Raw genomic sequence first — 24,588 nt, 5'->3', positions numbered from 1 at the left:
CTTAGAACAGAAATCAGGGAAACCTATGCAAGTTGAATTGGCCAGTGGGAAGACTCTTTTCACTCACCATGAGACAGATCTTATCCAGTTCAATCTAGATGGTAATGTAACCGACTGTCAGTTCAAAGTCTTACCTCTGGGAGTTTTGACCGGGATCCTTGGAATGGATTGGCTCCACAAAAATCAAGCTGACATACACTGTCACAATGGAAACATTTCCTTCCATGACCTTCACACAGGAACAAAGTTTAAGGAACTGGAGTTTCCGGATCCCTAGACCTTCAGTTAGTAAAAGCTTCTAAGTTGCTGAAAGGACTTAGAAAGAAGCAGCAAATTTATGTTGTCAAAATGAACCCAGTAGACTCAAAGCTTAAGGCTAAAGAACCAGAATGGTTAAATGAATTTGATGATCTATTCCCAGTAGAGCTAACTGAAATGCCTCCAATCCGAGAAGTAGATCATGTGATTGAATTGACCCCCGGAGCTCAGCCAGTAGCCCTACGCACGTACAAAATGCCAGTTTCTGAAGCCATCGAACTTAAGGAACAGCTTAGACAGCTGTTAGAACAAGGGTTTGTAAGACCCAGTGTTTCACCTTCGGAGATGGAACACTTAGACTCTGTGTGGACTACAAAGGTCTAAATCAGGTGACAGTTAAGAATAAGTATCCTATCCCAAGAATTGATGAGCTTCTGTACAGGCTAAATGGAGCCCAGATGTTCACAAAGATAGATCTCAAATCCGGGTATTACCAGATCAGGATCAATATCAAGATATACCGAAAACAGCCATCAATACTCGCTATGGGCATTTTCGCTATGGGCATTATGAATTTACTGTCATGCCATTCAGATTAACTAATGCCCTAGCTACATTCAATCGCCTAATGCAGGACATCCTTAGAGAATACTTGGATGATTTTGTTCTAGTTTTCTTTGATGACATTCTGATTTACTCAAAGAATGCAGCTGACCATGAGACTCATGTCCGAAAAGTTCTTGAGATTCTAAGGAAGCACCAACTCTTTGCCAAAAAGAGCAAATGCACTTTCTCTGCCGACCATGTTGAATACTTGGGCTTTCTAGTATCCAAAGATGGAATTTCTCCAGATTCCGTAAAAGTCCAAGCAGTCATAGATTGGCCTGAATCAAAGACAATGAAAGAAGTCAAAGGATTCTTGGGATTGACTGGTTGGTATAGGATTTTTATACCAAAGTATGCTCTCATAGCTTCCCCCCTAACTAACCTTCTCAAAAAGAATACCCCATTTCAGTGGTCTGCCAAGTGCTAGAGTGCTTTTGATAAGCTGAAGACCGCCTTGGTAACCAGTCCCGTTCTGAAGCTGCCAGATTTCTCTCTACCCTTTGAGGTAGTAACTGATGCAAGTGGTTTTGCCCTAGGAGGTGCACTCATGCAGGAAGGTCATGCAGTGGCCTATGAATCCCGAAAGCTCAGAACGCATGAGAGGAATTATGCTGTTCATGAGACCTGGAATTACTTTCAGTAGTCTATGCCTTAAAATTGTGGAGACATTACCTACTGGGAAAAAGATTTACTTTGATGATGACAGACCATCAGAGTTTAAAGTGGATCTTTACTCAGAAGGACCTCAACATGTGCCAAAGAAGGTGGATGCAGACCCTGCAGGAATTTGATTTTGAAATCAAGTACCGCCCAGGAAAAGAAAATGTGGTAGCAGATGCCCTCAGCAAAAAAGCCTCCTTGCTTGCAATTACTGTAGTATCAAATCCTTTGATTATTGAAGCAAGAGAGAAGATCATGCAGGATAGATTCTTTAGCCCTATTGTTATCCTACTTATGCAGGAAAGCAAAACTCCTCAGGAGTTGAACAGAGTTCAAGGGTACAGCCTGGATAATGGCATTATGTATTATAATCGCAGGCTATGCATTCCCAATGATGAGGATACCAAGGATCAAATTCTGAATGAAGCCCATGACAGCCTTATAGCAGGACATCCAGGTTTCATCAAAACCTACATGTCTGTAAAGAAAAGCTTCTTTTGGCCTCGTCTGAAAAAGGATGTACTGAATCATGTACGTCAATGTTTGACATGCCAGAAAGTCAAAGCTGAAAGAGTAAAAATGCCTGGGAAGTTACATCCATTGGACATCCCCCAGATGAAGTGGGAATGTATCAATATGGACTTTATTACTGGATTACCTTCAGTGCAATCAGGTTACAACTCCATTTTCGTGGTAGTTGACAGACTAACCAAAGTTGCCCATCTGATCCCAGTAAAAGAAATCTTATCACCCTGAGACCGATGGTCAAACTGAAAGGGTAAACCAAGTAATCAAAGATATACTTCGGTCATGCTATGGTAGGGAACCCAAGAATTGGCTAAGCTATCTGCACCTAGTCGAGTTTGCCTACAATGCTTCTTATTACCGAAGTATCGGGATGAGCCCTTTTAAAGCTCTGTATGGACAAGATTGCTTAAATGTCCAGACAGATACTTGGCGACATGGAGCAGCAGATGCAGCCAATTCGTAAAGATATTAAAGCTGCCCAGGATCGACAGAAGAAGTATGCAAATAAGAAGAGAACAGACAACAAGTTTGAAGAAGCAGATATGGTCTTCATTAGAGTACGGCCCAAAAGAAGTTCTCTATCTCTTGGGAAGTACAAGAAGTTATCCCCCAGATATTATGGACCATATCTGATTACAAAGAAAGTAGGTGACTTAGCCTACGAGCTTCTTATGCCTCCTCATCTCAAAGTTCATACTGTATTTCATGTAAGCCTTCTAAAGAAATATGTGCCAAGCCCAAATCATGTGCTTGATGATGAAATCCTAACCTCTTCAACCCAAGGGCAGATGGAACTCCAACTTGAAGAAATTCTTGATGTTCGAGAAAAGATTCTCAGGAAGAGAATTCTCAGAAAATTATTGGTAAAATGGAAGTTCTATCCTTTTGAAGATGCCACCTGGGAGAATGAAGCCGATCTCTTACGGGATCACCCCCAGTTTGCGAGATGAGGGCATCTCGCGTTTTTCAAGTGGGAGAGAATGTAAGATTCCTCCCTAGCCTCTCAAGATGTCCAGCATCTTTCCATGTAATCAAATCCCTCTTCAGAAATATAAAAGATCTTGTTTCTACTAGTTTTGGCCTAGAGAGAGAAAATCTTCTAGAGAGTGGTAATTCAGTTTTTAAATATTTTTGGATATAAAAATATCTCATCTTATTAAAATAAGTTCCCCTGAAACCGAAGTTCAAAAAGATTTTCAAAAGATGCATTAGAAATTAAGTATAATCTGTTTTCAAGAGGCATTATCCTAGAGGTCCAGATTTTTGAAAATTTTTAAATTAAGGTTCCTATGGACCAATAAGATTCATCCAAATGTTGGAAGGAGATAAATAGAAGAATAAAAGGAAAATCTTCCAAAAATGAGTAAATACTCACATAAGATGTGTTGAGGGATTTGCCATGCAGGACCTCGATCGAGATCCATAGGTGCCATGCCAGAACTCCGTTTTGACGCCACACGGAGGACCTGGATGGAGGTACATGCATTTGGATCTGTAAATGTAGTGATGCAGCATATCCATATCATTTGTACCTCGATGGAGGTCCATAAAATAAAATTATTTTGGTTTTAATCTCTATTGTTCAGACCTCGATTAAGGTATATATATCAAATCTTACGCATCCAAAAGTTGCAAATCTCTACCGTACCGAGGTCCTTCATAAAATCTGGACCATTGAAAATGCGTGGATCAAGGTCCTTCATGAAATCTGGACCATTCATTTTAAAAATATTTATATATTATTAAAATGATATTTTATTAATCTAACTACCTAATGGTAGAGATAAGGAAGCTCGAAGATGCCAGGGCATTAGTACAAGAATGTCAATGACTTCATGAAGCCAAGCTAAGGGCTAACTGGGTCAGGGATACAATGTATCCAAGAAACAAGCCAACAAAGGAAAGAGAATTGGATCTACCTAGTCCGATTCTAAAAGAGACGAAAGAGGGATCTCAAGGGAACACAATGTCAAGAATGTTTGAGAAAGATGCGTAGGGTGAGTCCATCCATTCAATGGAACCATCTGATTTGCATTTCACCCTATAAACCCATTTGCAACCAATGACATTTTTACCTTGTGGTAAGGCAACCAAATCCCAAGTTTCATTATGGACCAATGTGTTCATCTCAACATCCATTGCCTTCTCCCATACATGCTTCCCAATAGCTTCTGTATAGCATGTAGGTTCCACATGCTTCACCAAAGAGGTCATATATGCATAATGCATAGTAAAGTCATGATATATCAACCTGTCAATTGGATACCTGACCCTTTGGGATCTCCGCAATGCATGCGGATCACTCTAAATACCTGTCACTCTAACATGTGGAGGCACATATCTATCCTGCCTTGCACCTGGTGTGCGTAAAACTGTGACTACTCCCACGCACTCCACTGAGGTATTGTTTGCTAACCTCACCTTGTACAAAGACCGTCCACTCACCTTTATTCCAAAATTTTTGGATGTGGTTTTTATATGCATGTTTCGGTCTCATTATCAAGGACCAAGTGGGATTCCAAAAGCAAAAAGTGTATCTTTCAAGGGTATAGTATGGAGCCAAAAGGGTTCAACCCTAAGGCAAGGAAGATCGTAGTTAGCTATGATGTGGCATTCACGGGGAACAACCCCATCAAAGAGAGGCTTTGTGCACTTTATCCATCAACAAAGATGTAGCTCCAATAGATAACCCCACTAGATGCACTTTTGTAGTCTCCGGTTCAATGGAGAAGTTTCAATGGTAAAGGAGAGGCCCACGCACATTCCACAGGAGGTGGAATATAAAGATAAAGATGAGAGAGGCTTGCTGAAATACGAAGAAAGCAACACCATATCCCAAGTGAGTGAAGTAATGATTTAACGAGAAATCTCCCTCGGCTCTTGATAGTGATCAAAGAGATTAGAGGAATAGAAGAGGGCACATATGCACAAATTTGTACATTTTCTCTAAGTAGGGCAAGTACATGATCATAGTACTTTATGTGGACGACCTCATTTTGTTGAGAACTAGGAGGAGAAGATCTAGCACACTAAGTTTAGAGGTGGAAATAAAGTAATGGAATAGGGATTTTCATTGATATAGGTGGCATTGGACATGCCAAACCTAGACGCATACCCTTTCCACAGTATGACTGAGCTAATGAAAGCCCTAGCTCAGCTAATACATAGCTCTATCTAAATCAGGTTTGGCATTGGACATGCCAAACCTAGACGCATACCCTTTCCAAAGTATGACAGAGCTAATGAAAGCCCTAGCTCAGCTAATACATAGCTCTATCTAAATCAGATACCAATCTATTTTTATAACTTCATTTTTCATATTTTGCATATATTTAGTTTTTGATTTTGTGTAGTGCTGGTATAAGCACTTGAAATTGTGAACATAGATACAATGATTAAACAAACATACAATGGAGCTCAAGCCCGTATGAAACAGTTACACGTGTAAAAGCACTAACACGCTGGTGAAGGCGACGTATAGCGACCTATAATCACACTGTTCACTTAGAATACAAACTTCATTCAATTTTAAAAAATTCGGCTGCAACGAATCCTGCAAGCAAGCGCCATAGTCTTTGATCGCAAGCGCCTAAGCGCCATAGCCGTCGACAGCAAGCATCTCTAACTGCAGGCGAGCGCCGTCGCCTGCCATAGCTGCCAGCTTCGTTACTTATGCTAAGCTGCTAACAAGCATTAGTTCAAACAAATTTCATAAATTCGCCTGCATTGCTCGCGGCTTCTACACAAGCGCTTCAGCAGCACATTCAGGTAGACAATCCGTTCAAATCTGTCTTCGGTTTCTCTTGCATCGCTCAGGATTCTGCACAACATTTCAAGCAAATCGTTCAGCTTCTCTCGCATTGCTTAGAATTCGGCCCGAAAGATAAGTTCAATTTCTCGCGTATGGGCTTAGAATTCTGCACAGACATTACGTCAGCTCGTTCAATTTGTCTTTGTTTTCTCGCTTATGGCTCCGAATTCTGTAACATGGCCAGATTGTTCGCAAGCTTTATTCGACTTCCCAAAATCTGATAGACAATTTGTCCAATCTGTCTTCGATTTCTCATGCATCTCTCAGAATCGTGCATTCTGTAGTGCAATTTTACCAAAAGATGAAAGAACGGGAGGGAGGGAGGGAGGGCGGGCGCGCGGGGGGGGGATGTGTGTGTATTCATATAGTGCGCGTTTGCTCAAGCGGAATTCCTATTTTTCTCAGCTAAGATGTCATTTCTTGCGCAATTAACCGCACCTTTTGTCGAAAACCTTCGAAGTTTAAAGCGTCTGTGGCAAAGAGAGGTCTTGGCAGCTGCTTCGATGAACTATTCTGGTTCTTGTATGCGGTTAGGGCTTAACGTTCAGCGCTTTTTCGTTTGCTCTATGTAGGCAAAAGATTGAACGTTTTTCATAGTTAATATCTCGTACGCAAAGGCTTTACAAATCGGCTGGCTTGTCTGTAATACATCCCTTTTGACTCCGTTAAAGACATGCCGCAGAATCCCGAAATTGAGACATTGAACTAAGCCATTGACAGCAATGGAACAGCGTCTTGTGAAAGTGATTTTTGCTTTCGTTAGATTGTTTGGTTTGCCTGCAAAGCTGTAGGAGAAGAAAGCATATTGTAGGTGCACACGTCTTTGACTTGGCATCAATTGTTCATCAGAAGAGAAGCACGTTCTAGCAAAAACCAAAAAGACGCCAAAACGACGGAAAAACCTTAAAATGACAATTTGTTGATTCTGCCCTTGCGTAAACATATTCTAGGCAGTGTAGTTGCATTCCATAAAAGCTCAATCGCATGCTTTCTTTCGATGAGTTTTCTGTATAAAACGTAGTCCTGCTAACGATTCTCTGATAACAAAGAAAACTTGTTGTGAATTTGTAGTGCGAATACCCCTCTAACATAAAAGGTAGCTCAGCTTGAAACATCAAGAAGATGTTCTACTCGAACCAGCTGCTATCCAGAAAAGGACCTTTCGGTCAAATCTGGTAAGTTGCAAAAGTTCTGCTTCATGTTTCAATAAGACAGCACAGAAGTAGCAAATCTTCATTGCGTTCACATGCCAAACTCTCACCTTCATCTAGTGGTCTGTGAGATAAAGCCAGAGGCACTTTGACACACTGAGCTGAAGTACTGACACCATACGCCAGCCTGTATGCAAGCCTTGAAAATTCTGATTTCCAAATGATTTTCCGAGAGTTCTATTGATCCAAAGTTCAGCAGTTTTTCCTCAGCAGTTCAAGCCAGCCAGATGATGCTAGAAAAAGTTACAACGATTCTTTTGCTAAAAGTTCTAAGCTCAGCTCTGATACACAAGGAGTAGAATGAAGTTATAAGATTCTTTGCAAGTCCTACATTAGTTAGATATACTCACAAAACCTGATACCACTATAAGTCACTTCAACAGCTCCACGTTGAAATCTCTGTAGTACCATTCTAACATACAGAAGTTCATTTTCTATGGGATAGACAGAACAGTAAACTACGTCCTCTTCAAGGTTAAACACTCAATTTTAAAACCTGTTCTTCTACATTTCGTTCCAGGATTGCAGCAACTATGCATGCAAAGATAAACAGAAGAAAAGCTGAACAGATCGACATAGCAGAAATCTGGTAAGTGGTTAATGCATACTACCTTTTTTGGTTCAAAAGTTGTGTAAAAAGTTCTTGGCAAATTACTATGGCATTGAGGTTTTGCGAAAATGTACAGCAACTGGTTTTTTTCAGTGAACAGATTCTAAACCCTGTTGTACCACTAGCACTACGACTTTCTGGAATTCTTATGGGTAAAGGGTCTTCCCAACTTATCCAGTTCTTTGCTACTGCATGCCCTGAACATGTCTAGCAATTTGTGCTCCTCTCAGCCTGCCTTGTAGGACGATTCATATCAAGCAATATTGGGACTCCAGAAAAATGCTTATACCTGTCGTGTGCAATCTTGTGCAGGAGGGATAGTGCTAATTTATGACCGTAAAGTGAGATTCTTCTCAGGTTATGTTCCTTTTCGAGTACATTGAAGTTTGTTCGCTTGCATATACAAATATCCTGTCTGGCATGATACTGACAATTTGACGATTGACTTACATTATTGGCTATTTTGCAGAGGATGTGAACAATCTACTGGTTAGAGTTCTGCCATGCTAAAGAGACAAGATGCAAAACATACTAATAAGTAAATCAGCAAACCAATTATCGTTGTTCATTCTAACCTAATTAAATCTGTTGCTCTTGATCAAACACAGATTCAGATCAAACTGGTCACAGCTACTAAAGAGGTGGACACAACATCACTTCCAAAGGAAAAATCTCAAGCAAGGTACAGAATTGCTTGGAATAGAAAATAATTGTTCCAAACATTGCCCACACAAGAAAACTTAACAGCTGCAATAACTGCAGATTTGAAGCTATAACAATAGAATACGGGTTTGACGAAGAGTACAGCGAAATTGAGAGAGTAATGTTACGGCCAAGAACACCAGACGATGGAGAAACAGCACAGGTAAGTTTCTTGTCTAAAGACACCAAATGTTAAAGCCTTGCATAAAAATCAGAAGTAAGCAATTACTTTTGTGTGAAATGCTCAAAACAAGAAGGCCTGGAGATGAGAGTTCCACTACTCCCCCATTTAATGATGACACCTGAGATGCTGATTTCTATTCTTCATTTCAGACTCGTCTGTTTAATGATGACACGTGAGATGCTGATTTCTATTCTAAAGTATGGCAATTACTTTTGTGTGAAATGCTTGAAACAAGAAGGCCTGGAGACGAGAGTTCCACTGCATTTCAGACTCCCCCGTTTAATGATGACACCTGAGATGCTGATTTCTTCATTTCCAAAGCATTTGTTGTCTGCACACTGATGCTGGTCAATTTCAAGATTGTCTTTGAAAAGATTGTGTGATGATTCTAGAACACTTTCAAACTAAAAAAGCGTCTTCTTCTGAAATTGCAACTATCATTCATTAGCATAAAATTAGAACTTAGTTGTTGTAATGAAGGTGAAGTGAAAAGCCGCCAAAATTTCCTCGTATATACATGAGTGGAAATGGGCTCCACAGATCTGCATCTATCTCAAAAAGGAAGCTCAAACTAAAATAGCCAAGAATATGTACTTCAATTCCAGCTTGTTGAACACCTGGATTTCACACATTATAGCCCATAATACCGTTGGTGTGGTAATCTGAATCACCTCCAGGTGTGGAGGCACCTTCAGGGAAAACCTATCCAAGACTGTCAAGTCATGCATTGGAGTAACTCAGCCAGGCAACCCAGTGACAGGAAGAAGGTGCTAGAGAGACACAAAGCAAATTGCTTTTGTGTGCATGGGAGAAAGCAAGAGGGGCAGCTTTTGTGCATAGGAGAGGGTCAACGATTGGAAGTGGTTTTTACCTCTCTTTTCGATCTAGACTAGTATGAGAGACATGTGGCTTGCCAACAAGGTTAAAGCCAAACAAGATTAGATATGAGTAACTTGTTACTAGGAGACTAACCCACCCTAGGCATGTGAGCATGGGAGCATGGAAACATGCTCTAGTGGGGCAAGGGTTAGATCTAACCTTGGATTGAGGTTAGGGTCAGGCAACCAAGGGTCACATACACTAGGAGACTAGCCCACCCTAGGCATGTGAGCATGGGAAAATGGAAGGACAAGTGTTACTCTAGAAATGGAAGCCCAAGAGTTACTTTGAAAATGGAGAGTCAAAAGTCACTTGAGAGCTCTCCTATATAATAGGGGTACTCTCAAGGGAGGTTCTCTTGTGTAGAGCATTGTGTCTACTCTCTTGCCATTTCAAGCTAGAGCCAAGTTCTGCTAGAGTGAAGTCATATCTCTTGGTGGTATGGGACACTAAGGTAAGATATGTGATACTTCATTGTATTTATGTGTGTACCCTTGGGCTCGGGGGTGGTTGGTGGATGAGTATATACCTAGTTCATGCATGTTTACGCATGGTTATTAGCTAGAGAGACCTTTAGAGTTTTAACATAACTCAAATGCATTTTATGATGGTTGGGCTTTTTGAGGCCCCTTTGGCCCTTTCATATGAAAACTCTTTGGCAACGAGACCTGCCATAAGATTTTTTGCATTCAGCAACCACACATGATCGATGCCCCAAGTGTCTCTCAAAGGGGCTGATCTACATTCTCCACAAGGAGGGCAGCAACAAAACTTGATGCTCTCCACTAGTGGCCCATTATGGTCTTGGAAACAATTCACTAACATACTATTCCTAAAACACCCCAAGTAAGAAGTAAGAAGTCTACTTACATGTGTGTCCACGCAAGACCCAAACATGCATAAGCATAGCCATCAAGCATTACCAAGCATCTGCAATCCATGGTCATCTACACAAACGACAAATGCATCCATGAGGACATAGGTGGGTTTGGTTAGCACTCCTCCCAACCATAGGATCCAAACAAACCAATGCGACCCCAGAATAGCCCGCACCCTCATGGCATGCATGTTCTATACCACACACCCTCAATCCAATAGCCCGCACCCTCATGGCATGCATGTCCTATACCACACACCCTCAATCCTCATGAGACTGTCACCGGTGTGGCTAGCCAGTAGCGGGGTCCTTGGGAGGCCCCATTACCAAGGTTAGGATCCTGCCAAGTAACTCACATATGAGCCACAAACCCAACCATAGAGCCCATATTCCACTTCACACTATAACAAACTATTTGGCCAACTGGCTTTTGGAGAAACACAGTTTTCAAGTTCACTTTCAAAAAACAAGTACTAAGGGATGGCTCTTAAATTGGGACACTGATCTTGCCATATTGTACATTTCACTTTTAGTTGGATCACATGGCTGATATCTTACTGTATTGGGCACCCTTTGTTATCAATGTGGTTCCGCTTTGGATGTCTTGCTGTATCACCAGATTGCAATCAAGAACGCTTGCCATTTTTCAAGAGGGGGGTATGTCATGACCCTGTGAAATGGGTGTAGCATAAGTGTGAGCATGGTGGTATTGAGCAAGATAAAAATTTTAAGATTCATACTTGGGTGGTCGGACAAAAAGGTAACATGTGTGGACAACCCCAAGTGTGAAGGGGGACCAAGGGATTAAAGTTCATAAAGTTTATAACCTTGGGTGGCCCCAAGAAAGTTTTAAAAACCATAAGTGGCCCCTAGGAAAGTTCTAATAGCTTCAAGGGCCACTAGGATTTTTTTTTTTTGGGGGGGGGGGGGGGGGGGGCTTCTCCACTTTTAGAGTACACGCCTCCCTCTCTCTCTCTCATGCTAGTTGGGTTATACATTGATGAGGTGGCTGACTTCATTACACGGGGAGGCGGAGATGGAGTTGATCTAGCAGGTACCTCAGTACATATTATGCTTTATGCTGATGATATTGTATTAGTGTTTGAGTCTCCAGGAGGTCTACAACAGCATCTACATGCACTCGATGATTTCTGCACACAGAGGGGTCTTACTGTGAACCTTGGGAAAACCAAGGTTATGGTCTTTCATACATCGAGACAGGGCAGGAGTCAGCTGACATTCACTCTCGCAGGACGCCAGGTGGAGGTGGTGACACCATACGTGTACCTAGGGGTTACCTTCTCTGCAGCAACCACGCGCTTCACCATGGATTCAGTAGCCAGAGCTAGATTGACACGAGGATATGCAGCATTGGCTATGCTAGAGAGACAGTGCCGCCAGGCGCATTTTCAGGAGCCCCGGACGAAGGGGTGGCTATTTGACACATTAGTCACACCGGCACTGATGTATGGAGCAGCGGTATGGGCGCCAGGCCTTGCTACCCATTGGTGGACACAGATAGAGAGACCACAGGCCCTCATGATGGCACGTATGATACGCAGCAAACCGTCAGTACCTCTCATGACATTATCCGAGCAGAGTTTGCTGCGCCTCCTATGATGGTAGAGGCCATATTACATACTATATGCCTGCTAGACAGATTCAGAGAGATGCCACATGACAGATTGTCATACAGAGCTTTTGAGGCATCTAGACAGCTGGCTGAGGCAGGAGACAGAGGATCATGGTATGCACAGGTCACACATTGGTTCTCACAGCATGGCCTAGAATGGATCATCTACCACCATTCTAGTATGACAAGGATGCACCACATATCCGTCTCTCTCATAGTGAGGAACAGAGTATTGAGACAGGACCTATGGCAACTCTATACACGAGAGACATGGATATCGCCTACACAGCCTCTTCCATCGAAGATGCTATACTACAGAGATCACTTCATGAGTATCACTGATGATGGATTTATAGAGAGGCCTAGATACATGGAGGGCTTTTTACCTCCCGAGTAGCTATTGGTCAGCTTAGAGTCTCATCACATCAATTGGAGATCGAGACTGGCAGAGCAGCACGGATCCCCCGAGAGGAGAGGATATGCAGATTGTGCAGAGAGGAGGTGGAGAGTGAGGAGCATTATGTATGCAAATGCAGAGCATATACAGCCATCAGAGAGAGATATCCCATTTTATTCAGAGAGCCACATTCCCTACGCCAGATCTTTGAGGCAGCACACCAGCGCATACTAGGGAGATTCATTCTAGACATACAGCGTCACAGAGAGACATCATTACAGGCTCAGACAGCTCCAGGGGGGGGACGACAGACACAGATTACTACATCTTTTCAGAGATCCACCCCGCTCCCAGCCCCTACACAGTAGGGAATTACTCTCCAGAGAGCAGAGACACTCAGAGCCCGCAGGAGACAGAGGACACCTGGCTTTCGAACACCACGCCTATACCAGAGAGAGATGACAGAGATCAGAGCTCAGTTTCACAGAGAGGGTGCAGAGCGACTGGCTCGCTTTAGAGCAGACCTAGGCATGTTCTTCAGGGAGCTGTGGACACCCCCTTCATTGATGCATACCATTTTATATCCCCAGTATGGTACAAGATGAAGCTAGCTAGGTTGCATATCATGATTGTATACTCCATGTATATAGCTTTGCATTCTCCTAATAGTAGAGCTCCATCCCCTCCCCCACTCATTGTACTTATTGCACACCCAGATTCAGCTTTTTAGTTCACAACTTTTTCATTCGGTTGGAATGACAGAGGATACCCCACACAGGTACACTGATTTGTCTCATAGGCCGAGTTCGGTCTTTTGGAAGACGTTAATAAAATCTTTCTTTGTTTCTCTCTATCTCTTGCTTTTGGGGAAAAGACAGCAGTCGGGCAAGAGCTCCAGGTGTGGGGCTTTTTCTCTGACTCTTACTCTTGGAGGGACTGCAGAATTTCGTGGACTGCAAGGCTGCACCTCTCTTATGCTTGCTTTTTGGAAGGACTGTATGCGGGCAACGCAGATTTCAGGGCTGGTTTCATGAGGGGAATCACACAGGCTGCTGTGATGTGCTACAGAACAAGGATATAGGTCTCCACTCACTGTCACTTTTGTACTCCCCCATATTCATGTATTCATGTATCCATGTACTCATGTACCCCATTTTGACTAGTAGCATTAGCTTCCCACTCTCCCTAGTTGCTGCTTCCGAATGCTCCCTACTGATGTATTGTAGGGCTAGATACTTACCTTCAGTTCTTTCTTTTCTTTTTCAGACAGTGTATCAGATGTCACATGGTTGTAACTTTGGTCTCATAGGTCACTTTGGCCTTTTGAAGGCGTTAATATAACATTTCATTTCTCCCTCTCTCTTTAGCTCTTGAAGAACAGGTTGGCTGCTGGCTTTGCAGAGCATACAGGCGCCTATAGATTCTCTCACTGGTTCTCTCTCTCTCTCCCGGCTGCAAGACAAGAGGGCAGGACAGAACGGGGCTTTTCCTCGTGTACAGACTTAGCAGATTAGAGGAGATAACAGTGTGGTGTTCTTGGGACACAAGGCTGTGTAACCTCTATGCTAAGAGATCCTGAGGATTGGCAGATTGGACTTGCAAACATACGAGCCATGGATGGCCATGTTGTAATCATCTAAATATTTTTCGTTGAAATTGAATAAAGAAATACCGAAAGGGACGCCAAGCTTTGGGGCCAACAGGTGTCGCTCTCTCTCTTATTTTGGAGCACTCTAGCTCTTGTTTATTTGTTTTTTTTTTTTAAAGCTGAACTACAATTGGATTGGGTGACTGCTAGTCTACCGCACTTTGGTTTCTACCAGAGGCCGGTTTCACAGCCTTTATAGGGGCCTGGGCAACAGTCGGCAGAGTCAGATGAGAGTCGGCCAGCAGCCAAACACTCCATATATAACATAAGACAGCATTAAATATTTAATGCTTCTTTGATCTTAGTTGTGGCAGACAGAGCCGACGGACAACATGAATCTCAGCCGACCAACCTTCCCTGGAAATATAAAAGGATGGATCTTACCATGGTCTAAAATCATCAGATAAAAACTCAAGTCTACATCCTTAGTCAAGCATGTGTGCTTAGGCAGCCTGCCTTTGCTTACTTCAACATCCTTTGTGCTCTCAAGTCCAAGACATCTGAAGCTCAGCCTCTTCCCAGAGTTCTTAGAGCACCGACTATGGGCTGGTGTATTCTCTCTAAAGATAGCTTCACAGTCGTCTACAGCTTATGTAGCGTTTGGTCACTTTGTCCTTGTGTTTGATCATCACTTAGTCAATTTGTCCGCTCAGTCCTGTGGACATAGTTCAGCTTGTATTCAGTTCTCCATAAGAAATAAAGTAAATACTCTTGCTTGAGGAGGAAGGGGGGGCTTTCAATGGGTAATTGGTGTTGAGATTTGAGGTGATATGAGAGCTAGAGAGAATGTGATAAGAGTTGAGAATTATCCCACATGCAAGAGAAAAGCCAAATTGTACTCTCCTCATATAAAAGGGAGACATTTCAAGCAATGGAGCACAATATCTCAAGTCTTTTTAAGAGTACAAGTTTTCATCTTGTAACCTAACTGAACTTGAGTCTAATCTTAATTAGCACACACTCACAATGAGTCTCCTTTATTTCTATCCACCTTAGATTAGCAATGTCATTAGAGTAGATTAGTGTGTGATAAGGATGTGTAGTTAGGAGAGCTCGATCCATACTTTCAACATGGTATCAGAGCCTAGGACTAGCTCTCCTAGTTTAGGTTTAGTTCATTAGAAAATGATTAGTGTTAGGAGATTTTAGAATTTGAGTGTTCTTTTCTCTTCTCCTCTCTCAAGCCATCTAGGCTCTTAGCAAGTGTTTAAGAGATTATACTCTTGCTTAGGTGTTTCTATCATCATTTGGAAGTCTATGATTAGGTTCATTTTGTTTGCAAGTTATCATTAGCTATTAGCCTAGCAATGTAAACTTTCACTCTTATAGCCTCGACAAATAGCAAAATGGTGCTTTACTCAAATCTTAGTAAGTAGCTACAAGTTGCTTCAGAAAATACAAGCATATCCATGAATCCAAAGAAGGGCACATAGCAAAGATACGAGGCAAACTGTTGCAGCTCTAGCCCGTAACAGTCTCACATAGTAGAGAGAGGTTTGCAGCACTTTATTGCAAGAGAGGAGGTGAAGCAAGAAGAGCTACATTGTTTGTATAACATTGTTACATGCACCGAAGCCTTGCTGTACTGATCCACAGCCCTAAGCATACTTAAGAAATTGATGCTAATTACTTATGATTAAGACACAGAGGAGAGAGAAGAAGAGAGAGATTAGTGTTCAGGTTTTCTTGTATTACTATGTTACAAAAAGGTAACTTACTGCTTGTACATGATGTAGGCATGTGGTCAGCCCCATAGGTGTTGACCTGGGCCCTTCTACTTATGATCTACTACTGACATGGATGATAGATGACTGAACTTCTGAAATATGACTTGCTGAAAATGCCATGATGCTTAAATATATGCTATGGGGTGCAGTCGGCCAGCTGTCCTGTAGTCGGCCAGGTCCGATGGACAAAAAACACCATATAATATATTCCATGCTGTGCCTATTGTCCCCTTGCTGTCAGCCACTGCCTGGGCCCTCAGCCGCCTGCTGTTGGGACCCCTGATGGGTGCCAACAACAGTTCTGCTGCCTGCCAACAGGGTTCCCAGCCACTATACATGATGCTTATGCTTTGGCTATTGCTGATAGTGATGAAGATGGTTCTGTGCTGCTTATCATGATGATGCTAATGCTGATGTGACACTGCTGATGATGATCAAGTTGGTGACCATGCTGATGATGATGTCAAAGTTGATGAAGATGCTTCTGATGCTGATGCTGATGCTTCTGCTACTAACACTGCTACACTAATCAGGGATTAGACAGTTCATGCTGAAGATTAAGCCATGGCACGCGCGTGCGCGTGACATTCCCTTTTGCTAAACTTGATGACGAGGTGGAACTCTGTCATCCTTCCTCCTTGGACTTGACCTTGAACTGCTACTGCTTTTTGACTTCTACTAATAACTGATATTTTTGGTCTGAACACCTTCACTCCTAATCTCCACTTCAAAGTCTTTGATAAAGAACTCAGCATCTATTCATTGTTGTCCCCATGCCTGATTTCCCTTAACCTTGACACAATGGTGGGTCCCCTCCCGGAACTGATCATGCCTGTTGCTAGGCCTTTAGAACTCATCTGAGAGCTTACTGAGGTACTGGGTCTGCGTACCTACCCTCAAGGACTGCATCCTCTAGCTTCGCCTATTGCAAACCACTCCATCTGCTACCCTGTTGCATCCTTCTTGCTAGAACTGTGCACCTTCCTTGGGACATAGCTTAGTGGGCTGAACCTGAATGCTCTGATACCAATGTTGCATGCGCAGAAGCCTTGCTGTACTGATTCACAGCCCTAAGCATACTTAAGAACATTGATACTAATTACTTATGTTTAAGACATAGAGGAGAGAGAAGAAGAGAGAGATTAGTGTTCAGGTTTTCTTGTATTACTACTATGTTACAAAAAGGTAACTCACTGCGTGTACATGATGTAGGCCTGTTGTCAGCCCCATAGGGGTTGACTGCTTATGATCTACTACAGACATGGATGATAGATGACTGAACTTCTCAAATATGACTTGACTTAATGCTGAAAATGTCATGATTCTTAAATATATGCTATGCGGTGCAGTCGGCCAGCTGTCCTGTAGTCGGCCAGGTCTGATGGACAAAAAACACCATATAATATATTCCATGCTGTGCGTATTGTCCCTTTGCTGTCAACCACTGCCTGAGCCCTCAGCTTCCTGCTGTTGGGACCCCTGATGGCCATTCGTATATTCGGTTGTGGAACTAAGTCTTGGGCTTGATTTTTGCGCACTCATGGTATTTGTAGTAAGTCTTGGGCTTGATTTCTGCGCACTCATGGTATTTCTCTCTCTATTGATTATAGTAGCCAAGACTCTTTTATGTACAAATCATTTCGTGTGCATTCATTAAAGAAATAACACGAGTGTCTCCCAAGAGCATCCCTATCATTCAGTGGATCCAAGTCCATGGCCTCTCCTGGGGTCACTCGGAGCCTAGCAAGCACCATTGGTGCTGTTATGTATGTGCATTCATTCGCAGGAGATGGAACACTCCTCACTTTGGGCCACCAACAACAGTTCTGCTGCCTGCCGACAGGGTTCCCAGCCACTATACATGATGCTTATGCTTTGGCTATATTGCTGATAGTGATGATGATGGTGTTGTGCTGCTTATCATGATGATGCTAATGTTGATGTGACACTACTGATGATGATCAAGTTGATGACCATGCTGATGATGATGATGATGTCAATGTTGATGAAGATGCTTCTGCTACTGCCACTGCTACACTAATCAGGGATTAGACAGTTCATGCTGAAGATTAAGCCATGGCACGGGCGTGCACGTGACAAACATCATCTTAAGCTCCTCCATGCAGTGTTTGTAGGCATCACTCTTCAAGGTTCAAATAGCTCACAAATAAAGTAGAAACAATACGAACGAACTGTGTGCAACAAAAGCTCTATAATACGTCAAGCGTAAGTATACAGAGCACTACTCTTTCTAAGAGCAGCATAACTAGGCGTAATCATCACAAAGGAGCCGAGCTAGCAAAATTGCTATTCTAGCTGCCAATTAGAGGTGCCATCACTAACGTGTAGCGCAACTTGGTTGTGCCGGACTGAGTAGATCTGGCTGATGTCCACACGGCACAAGCTCTCATTAATCTATAGAGCATAAGAATGAGCGGCTTGCGAAGGCATCAGTTGTGGTGGCTACCTCCACAAATGGCATCTTCATCAAAGCTTCTACATCAACTATGCAACCCACATGCCGCTGACGAATGAGGCCACACATTTGTCAAGCTAAAAAGATAAGCCTTACAAGATAAGGGTTATTGCATTGTTTAGTGTGTTCACATGAGTATCTCTACTTGTGTATTAACAAAGTGTGTCACATTATAGTGGACCTCAATGATTGTCTCCATGACACATAAGCTTCATCACATGGATCATTCAAAGTAAACCCTTGTAAAAGTGGCCAAAAGAGCACACTAGTTTGTGTGAAAGAGAAGAATGTAACCCGTGTAAAAATGCCGCAACCACATGAGTATGCGAGCGTATGTGTGCAAACCATAAATGGAAAAATGCCTCTAGCTCCAAAACTGTCCTCTAAAATAATTTTGTATGTCCTATCCTCTGGCACCGATGATGTAACCAAGGTAGAAGAAATAGCCAAAATTTGTAATCCTACTCTTGGAAGAGACCTCTAGACCTCAAAGATAGGTCAAGTCTCTATCAAAAGGGGGAGAGGGGGGGGGGGGGGGACCTCAGTCTTAGAGATGACCTCTAGACCTCAAAGATAGGTCAAGTCACCAAAGTGAAAAGCCCTGTGACCAGTACACTCTTCGCCTGCGGAGAAATGCTCTATGAAGTCCAACGCTGAGGAAAGCAAATAATTATGATGATTTGGCTATCCACATATATATATGCACAAATGCTACTGGTCATCCAGTATATGGTGTCGACCTATTGTCCACGACCTACCACGTGTTGGGACTTGTGCCCTGATTACTCATAGGTGCGTCACATTCTCCCCTACTTGCATTGCAGTTGTCCTCAGTTGCATGGCCCCCTAATAAGCTTATCACCACTAGCAGTACGGAAGAGGATGGACGGAAGAGGCCTAGCCTGGCCGAATGGTCTCCCCACCCCCAAATCTCGATTATCCACTATAAGTGGGGGATGAGGGACACCATGGGGTAGAATGCCCCTTATAGAAGGGCCATGAAGACCGGAATCCACCATGTGGGATATAGGCTGCCAACGTGGCAGCATAGGAGAGGAAGTCGATGAAATTCAACGCCAACACCCCCCCCCCCCCCAGAATGAGACGCCCGAACAAAACCAAGCAATAGCACCCGAACAACACCGGGCAAGAGCCCAAGAGCTGAACAGGCTCTGATACCATACCAAAAACGTGGAAAGCTGCCCAACACCACCACCAACAGTGCGAAAGAGGATGGACGGAAGAGGCAGAGGCCTAGCCTAGCCAAATGGTCTCCCCACCCCCAAATCCCAACTATCCACTATAAGTGGGGGATGAGGGAGACCACGGAGCAGAATGCCCCTTATAGAAGGGCCATGGAGATCGGAACCCACCATGTGGGATATAGGTTGCCAACATGGCAGCATAGGGGAGGAAGGCGACGAAATCCAACGCCAACAAAGCTCTCAGCAACAACAACAAACAAGACTTGTGTGTGAACTCATCCTCATCAAACCAAACTGCGCTAGATTGAATAGCCCTTCAACTTGAGGAGATACTGTAGTTGCTTTTGACAAGAACCCTACTTGTACTAGTGCAAAACAACGTACTTTGGTACCAAGACCTCCTGTAATCCTATGTCAACCACCAACAAGGGTTCGTCCTTAGGCGGAGCGCTTAGCTCTGGCCCATGATATTCCACAAGGTTGCTTGAATGAAACACCGAATACATCCTCCAATGGCTCAATAACTCTAGCTTGAAGACTATATCACTGAGCATCTTGATAATCTTGAATGGACCTTTCTTCTTTGGAGCTTGTTTGGAAGCAACTTGCTCGAACTATTTGAGCCTCTGCTTCACGATCTTCAAATAAACCCAATCTCCTTCTTTGAAGGTACTACCCCAACGATGTTTGTCAGCCTCTTGGACTTGCTTTCTCCGCGCCTTCCATATGTCTTCATGAACTTGTCACAATAGTTTGTCCAAATCTTGAACTACCTGATCTGCACCATAGTTCCTTGTGGAAGATTGAATCATCGATTAATAACCGGACAACCGTAAACCACCTCAAAGGTAGAGTGTTCTCTCTTGGTTTGTTATCCGCCTTAAGAAAGGACTTGGTCGACATCTGCACTATATCATTGATGGCATGCTCCACCAATGGCAAGAACTCCTCCCAAAGTGTTTGGTGCTCCTCACAATAACGCCACGGCATCGTGATTATAGTTTTGTTCTTGAAGTCCGGGTCCTCAGCATACATCGCCTTCAGCGGCATGAAATAATCACTATGGCAACCCTCTCATAGTATGCACCGGATGTGGCCTTCGACTCAACGTGGTGGTTACCACATTCTCCTTACTAGGCAAATAATTCTGAGAGGTGAAAATGCCACCACCGTAATTGGCGGGGAGACAAGTCTTGCTGTGACCGTGTCAACAAATGTCTCAGAGATTGGTGATCCATAGGGATCCAGAACACTGAACTGCCACTTCCAAATCGCCTACATCACTACGAGCAACTCTTGGTCATACGGGAAATGCTACAACTTAGCATCACCGAGCTTTCGGCTCTCATAGGCAACAGGGTGCCCATGCTACTGCAACACTGCTCCATGGCCTCCCCCACTAGTGTTGCAGAAAATCATGAAGGGCTCATCTAAATCCGGCACCTAGAGAACGGGAGCAAATGACATAATAACTTGAGCCTCTCAAAAACAAGCTTGCTCAATGGAAGTCCAACAAAATACTCGATCCTTCTTGTACTCCCAAGCATAATGCTCCACAAACGCCTGTTAAGGCTAAGAAATCCACAAAGCTCATGTACACATTTTGATATGGGCCACAAAACATTGGCTTCACTCTTCTCCGCATCCATCGAGATTCCATCCTCAGTGATGACATGTCACGTGCATCCCACACTTGGATGCCACGTAGACATATCTGAACAAGAAGGTGCATGACTTGGAGTGGAAACTGGTCCCATGTGAGCCTAGTCCGAGACGAGTCAACCAAGGTTCCACTCTACGCGTCCGAGGCCAGGTGTGCATTGTCCTGCACATGAAGCAGTGCCAGTCTGTATTGTGAGTCTCCCTCTGGAATGATGTCAGATGATCTGCATGTTGGGTTTATGACTGGACACCAGGTGTCTGTAGAATCATGTAGGATTGCATGTAGAATGGGGTCAAGCCCATACGGCTACCCAAGAAAGGAGATGACATATCTCTTGCATGGGCTTTGGGTAGGCTTAGGCCACCCAACAAGGGCTGGAAGAAGGTGTGCCAAAGCCGGAGATCCCATCAAGTAGTCCACGGTGCTGGTTACCTCTTGAGTGAGCCGATGTGCACGAATGTCTCCGTGCAAGGATGGTTTCAAAGCATCCACAAATCGCTCAACCTGCTTGAACCGGCAAACGTTCTAGCAAAAGCTTCCCCAAACCAACGAGATAGTTGGTTATTGATTCCCAATGATTCTGCATAAAATAATGACTTTCCCCAAACCCGGACTTGTGCCACTCTTGGCGCCTAGGAACTCTACCCAACAAGATAGTTGGTTATTGATTCACCATGATTCTGCATAAAATAATGACGTTCCAAACCAACAAGATAGTTGGTTATTGATTCGCCATGATTCTGCATAAAATAATGCCTTTCCCCAAACCTGGACTTGTGCCACTCTTGGCGCGTAGGAACTCTACCCTATCCAAGTAGTCAACACACAAAGATGCGAGAAAAGAAAAGAAAAAATTGTAGGTTCATTAGGCCCTGATACCAATGAGAGAATGGTTGAAGGTAACAAGCGGAAGCAAAGGAGAGACTTGGAGCAACCCACAATGATCCAACACTTGAGCAAAATGATGAATGAATTAAATGGCAAAAAGCCTATTCTTATATACAGCACAAATAGCCAAGTTGGCAAGTAGAAAAGACCCATTACAGGTGAAAATACCTACAACTAGGGAAAGTGCCTACAAATGTGGGAAAAATACCCATGACCGAGTAAAATACATCAGATAAATATGTTGCATAAATGGTGCACTAAATGGGATAAATGCTGTAGATGAACATAGTCCAACACCTCCTCTCAGCTCTAGCATGGTGGACCGACTCCTATACGGGTCATGAGCTGACCAATAGAATCTCGAGGAAGAGGTTTAGGAAAAATGTCAGCTAGGTTATCCTGAGAGGAACAATACTCCAGAGAAATGATGCCGTCAATATCCGGTACTCAAGCTCAGTAGAAGAAATTGAGACTGTATCATGCTTCTTGGATCGCTCGGAAATGAGGCCGGAACCTAAAGTGAAGCAATAACCAAAAGTGGACCGCCTGGTTTCTTGGTCATCTCCCCAATCAACATCAGAGTATCCAATAAGCTCAATGCCTCCTCTGAAAGAGAGACCATAGTCCAAGGTACTAGATAAGTATCGAAGAACCCTCATAGCGGCTTGCCAATGAGAATATCAAGGAGTGGAAGAGAACTGACTAAGAACATTGACATTGACATTGTAAGAGAACCCACAAGCCTCTAGTACTACGTACTGTCCTCAAAGATGGAAGTAGAATCTTCTCAAGAAAGCTTGGAATTAGGATCCATTGGATAGGAAAGAGGACGGCACTTTGGGACGTTCGTCAAGCTAAAAGGCATGACCACAAATTCATAGTGGGCCTGTTCTGTACAAAAGGTTGTCTTGGGGATGTCCCCCTCAACAATCCTCACTTAATGTACCCACTCTTCAAATCGAGTTTCGAGAACACCTTAGCCCCATTCAGCCTCTCGAGAATATAATCTATTCGAGGCATCGGGAATCTACTCTTGATAGTCAGCTTATTGAGTGCACGATAATCGACACACAAACGAGAAGACACATCTTTCTTCTTGACAAACAGGATCGGTGCTGCAAATGGCAACACGTTGGGGCGGATGAAGCCAGATTGCAACAATTCTTGGAGTTGGCGGGTCCAACTCCGCTTCCATGGCCTTGGAAAGGCGATATGGAAACTTGCTCTGGGGTTCCGAGCTTGGGAGGAGATCGATCTTGTGGTCCTCCGGTCTGGACCGGGGGAGCTAGGGAGGGAGATTGTCCCGAAGAAAAATCTTTTGGAACTTTTCATGGAGAGCCAAATACTTTTCGAAAGCTCTGGGCAATCTGGATGTACATCATTGCACAATGTGCGCCTTTCCTGATTGCTTGTTTAGCCTGCAAGTGACTTATAAGCGGAAAGTTCGGAATTCTTGGCTCACACTTAATGGTCACTAGGACATATTTGACACATTCCGACTAATCTAGAAAGTGTGCTTGTCCCACTTGACATCAGGAAGGAACCTGTGAAACCATTGAATGCCCAATATTATGTCTGCTCCTACAAGAGAGGCAACGATATGCCCTAAATAACTAATTTAGCACCTAGAGCTTCATACTTGATGCTCGTTGTCATGCCTGTGCTAAAACCCTCAACTTGCTTGTCCACCGAAGTCAAGACGAAACGGGCACGCCAAGCGGCCTGTTCCATGACCACGTCCTCTGTGCTGCCGCTGTCAAACAAGACAACGACTCTCTGGCCACCTATGTAACCAAAGGTCTTGAGCAATTCGTTGCACTCATACTCCTGGTCATGGACGCCCTTCTGCTAATCTTCGAGCTCCCGGCTAATGATTGCTCCAACTGAAGCATTGGGATTCGAAGAATTAGGGACAGCCACTGGGGTCTATGTGGGAGCTGGGCTCACCCTGGAAGCTGTGGAGACTGAGGCAGCGGTCTTTGGAGCAGGAGTCTTCTTAGGACACTCCCGAGAAGTGTGTCCTTTTGTATGACAAAAGAAACACCTACCCTCCCCTTCTTGTACTGAGCAATCTCCTCAGCACTTAACTTGCCACCAGTCTTGCCTACATCCGCTTTCTGGTCTGGAGTAAGCTTGGGCGCATTGGTCGAGTTCTTGGAGCCAGAGGCTCCCGTGCTCTGTCCTGGGAAAGACCCTGTCTGGTTCTGGCCTTTTCCCCTCAAGGTGGTAACCTTGGGAGTAGATGGCTAGGAAGTCTTGGGCTTGCCACCATTGTGCTTCATTTCAACACTGCGTGCAAGCGAAAGTGCATCTTCGAAGGTGGCTGGCCTAAACATACGCACTTTCCACTAGATTTGCGTGTCCAAGCCATACAGGAATTGCCCTTTCTTGTCCATATCCGATAAGCCTAATTGCAAACATAAGATCGAAATTTTGTTGGCAAACTGAAGGACTGGTTGCGTGTTTTGACGCGCTCCCCTAAACTCATCTTCGAGTCGCTCAAAGTAATGGGGCGGTAGAAACCACTGCTTAAGGTCACGGACAAACTCATCCCAAACATAAGCTACCATACCTAATTTGGTGTGGGCATGAGCCCACTGGGTCAGGAATGGCCTCACCTTCCTC

At 43.7% G+C, this 24,588-nt stretch overlaps 1 protein-coding gene and 1 long non-coding RNA gene across 4 annotated transcripts in view; one reads left to right on the top strand and one right to left on the bottom strand.

The window, feature by feature from the left end:
- Positions 1–5,561: 5,561 nt before the first annotated feature.
- LOC147607314 (uncharacterized) overlaps positions 5,562–24,588 on the bottom strand; it is a 26,248-nt gene continuing 7,221 nt past the window's right edge. Inside the window, exon 3 of one of the 3 annotated variants that reach the window (XR_015264726.1) lies at positions 5,562–5,872. This is a non-coding gene — a long non-coding RNA (uncharacterized LOC147607314). Of the gene's footprint in view, positions 5,873–7,715; positions 8,909–24,588 lie in introns of those variants that run through there. The other 2 variants (XR_015264725.1, XR_015264724.1) reach the window with 2 other exon arrangements.
- LOC147607316 (uncharacterized) lies at positions 6,768–16,271 on the top strand. The gene is made up of 8 exons (XM_086790453.1): positions 6,768–7,038; positions 7,595–7,836; positions 7,997–8,041; positions 8,154–8,173; positions 8,293–8,366; positions 8,447–8,549; positions 15,992–16,109; positions 16,171–16,271. Exons 2-8 carry the CDS (start codon positions 7,731–7,733, stop codon positions 16,269–16,271), a joined length of 567 nt encoding a protein of 188 aa, XP_086646579.1. The 5' UTR covers positions 6,768–7,038; positions 7,595–7,730.

The sequence above is a fragment of the Cibotium barometz genome, chromosome 55, assembly GCF_041138505.1.
Source record: "Cibotium barometz isolate CiBa-2024 chromosome 55, ASM4113850v1, whole genome shotgun sequence".
NCBI lineage: Eukaryota > Viridiplantae > Streptophyta > Polypodiopsida > Cyatheales > Cibotiaceae > Cibotium > Cibotium barometz.
This window is presented reverse-complemented; position numbering and strand designations above follow the sequence as displayed.